The 2,597-nt window shown below is 36.8% G+C and overlaps 1 protein-coding gene across 1 annotated transcript; it reads left to right on the top strand.

The window, feature by feature from the left end:
- Positions 1–1,797: 1,797 nt before the first annotated feature.
- On the top strand, positions 1,798–2,316 carry LOC130966824 (uncharacterized). The gene is made up of 2 exons (XM_057891648.1): positions 1,798–2,007; positions 2,149–2,316. Exons 1-2 carry the CDS (start codon positions 1,798–1,800, stop codon positions 2,314–2,316), a joined length of 378 nt encoding a protein of 125 aa, XP_057747631.1.
- Positions 2,317–2,597: the final 281 nt, after the last annotated feature.

Raw genomic sequence — 2,597 nt, 5'->3', positions numbered from 1 at the left:
TTGGGTTGGTTATTTTTATTTTTAAAATTTAAAATGCTAATCACATTATTAAAATTAGCAATTATAAAACTAGCCGTTGCAAAATTAGCCATGGGAACTAGCCGTTACTATGTTATCGTTATTATTAATAAATTAATATTTTGTTACCTATATATACCACTCACATACACTTCTATTCTCACACTTTCTTATACTCTTCTTCATCTTCTTCCAAGTTTACGAAATCAAACGCAATTCAGTGCATCACGACATAACTCATCTGGTGTTGGTGGCTCTTCTAACCCATCCTCTCAGACTTCAATACAATCTAGTCCAAATTCGCAATATTCAGATTTTGCCAACCCTCGTGGATTAGATGCTATCGACCTCAATGATGATGATATTGAAGATCGGAGGCAAGATAATATTCAACACTAGCATTGGAAAGAGGATGAGATACTGATCAGTACATGGTTAAATGTTTCAACTGACCCTATAGTTGGTACCGATCAAAAGGGAGAAACATTTTGGAGTCGAGTTCACAGCTACTATGTAGAATTTTGCTCCGACATGACAAATGGGGTAGTTACATGTAAGAAATGATGGTATAAGTTCAACAAAGTTGTTGCACAATTTGCTGGTTGCTACGATCAAGCTAGTCGAAACATAAGGAGTGGTTCGAACGCTGATGATATAAAGGAGTTGGCCTACAAACTTTATTCCACAAATTATGGTAAAAAATTCACTTCTAAGAGGCATTGAAACATGCTTTGTTTGGAGCAAAAATGGAGAAGCCAACTACCTACACAAAGTGGAGACTCAAAGAGAACCAAGGTTAGTGCAACTGGAACATACTCATTCTCATCAAACCCATATGCACCGTTGATAGACGAACCCGGTGTGGACTCTCCCGTTCGCCCACAAGGATCAAAGAAGAGCAAGCAAAAAGGTAAGGAAAAAGCACAAATGTCTAAAGATCTTAGCAAAAAGAAATCATCGGTTGTTAAAAAATTATCTCTCATCGAAGATATCAAGAATGTTAGAGAAAATGAACTAATGGATAAGGAAAAAAAAGAGAAGAGGAGAGGGCACATAGAGCAAAGATTATGGCAATGAAGGAGGAGTTACAAATTCAAGCGGCAATGAAAGAACAAGAATTACAAACTCAAGCGGCAATGAAAGAACAAGAATTACAAACTTAGAGGTATATTAAAGAAATAGAGATAAATGCAAAAGAAAGGGAAATGGAAAGGATGGATAAGGAAAGAGAAGGAGAAATGGATATGCAAATACTTAATGCTGACACGTCTACAATGAGTGAAAAACGACGAGCTCTTCATGAGATTGCATGTGAGAAAATAATCGCGAAGTAGTTTACTTAATAGTTCCTTGTATCGTAGAGTTACGTAGTATGTTCTTAGTTTTATTGCGTATTACTGGTATGTGATGTAGTCTGTTTTATTCATTTTTTATGTAACTTTTCAAATTAGTCAATATTATTGTGCCGTTATTGTTCATGAAAGTGACTATTAAGTAGCCGTTGCAAAACTAGTCGTTAAGTAGCCGTTGCAAAACTATCCGTTAAGTAGCCGTTGTAAAACTAACAATTGAGAAGTAGGTACTTGTTGCAGACACACTTATAAATATCAACTATCAATGACTTTGAAACTCCATTTCAACTCTTTTTTCTCACCTCGAAAGAGTACTAAAAATTACATAGAGCAAAGATTATGGCTAGAAAATTTGATGATATGTTTAATGAGGCTTTGTATGGCAAAAGAAGACAACAAGATAACACACTCATAGATAATTGGATCGATGAGTGTTTATTCGAAGATTCATAAGAAGAAGATATTGATAGAAACTCTATCCCAACTCCTCGTAGATGGATCAACAGAGATCGAGAAGCAGGACAATATCGCTTTTTCCAAGATTGCAGATGAACAAGTGTATAATGCTGACATTTTCCGACAGAGATTTCAAATGAGAAGACATGTGTTCCTTCGGATAGTAGACACTCTCTCAAACGTCTATCCGTATTTTCAATAAAGGGTTGATGCAACTAGAAGAAGAGGCTTGTCACCACTCCAAAAATGCACTACTGCGATACGGATGTTAGCATATGGCGTAGCAACTGATGTTGTTGATGATTATGTGCGCATAGGCTAGAGCACTATAATTGAATGCTTGAAAAAATTTGTTGAAGGTGTCATTTCGGTGTTTAAGGATGTATACTTGCGGAAACCAAATCCGAATGATGTACGACGCCTGCTACAAATGGCGGAGGGTCGTGGCTTTCCTGGCATATTAGGTAGCATTGACTGCATGCATTGGTAATGGAAAAATTGTCCAAAGCCGTGGAAAGGTATGTACATGAGTGGTTATTGTGGGGTTGCAACCATAGTACTTGAGGTTGTAGCATCTTCAGACCTTTGGATATGGCATACGTTCTTTGGAGTCTCTGGTTCAAATAACGATATCAATGTGTTAGATCGTTCTCCAGTGTTCGATGATATTCTAAATGACTGTGCTCCGGAGGTGAAATTATACTATTAATGGTAATAATTATACTATGGGATACTATTTAGCAGATGGTACTCATCCTGAATGGGCCACAT

Source organism: Arachis stenosperma, chromosome 3 (assembly GCF_014773155.1).
Source record: "Arachis stenosperma cultivar V10309 chromosome 3, arast.V10309.gnm1.PFL2, whole genome shotgun sequence".
Lineage (NCBI taxonomy): Eukaryota > Viridiplantae > Streptophyta > Magnoliopsida > Fabales > Fabaceae > Arachis > Arachis stenosperma.
The sequence above is the reverse complement of the archived record's forward strand: the minus strand, read 5'-3'. Positions and strand labels throughout refer to the sequence as shown.

What these genes read in the sequence shown, in the direction of transcription:
- LOC130966824 (XM_057891648.1), top strand. Translation starts at nt 1,798, where the DNA reads ATGAGTGTTTATTCGAAGATTCATAAGAAGAAGATATTGATAGAAACT. An exon ending in TAGTAGACACTCTCTCAAAC is followed by an intron (nt 2,008 to 2,148) that starts GTCTATCCGTAT and finishes CGCATAGGCTAG; the next exon opens with AGCACTATAATTGAATGCTT.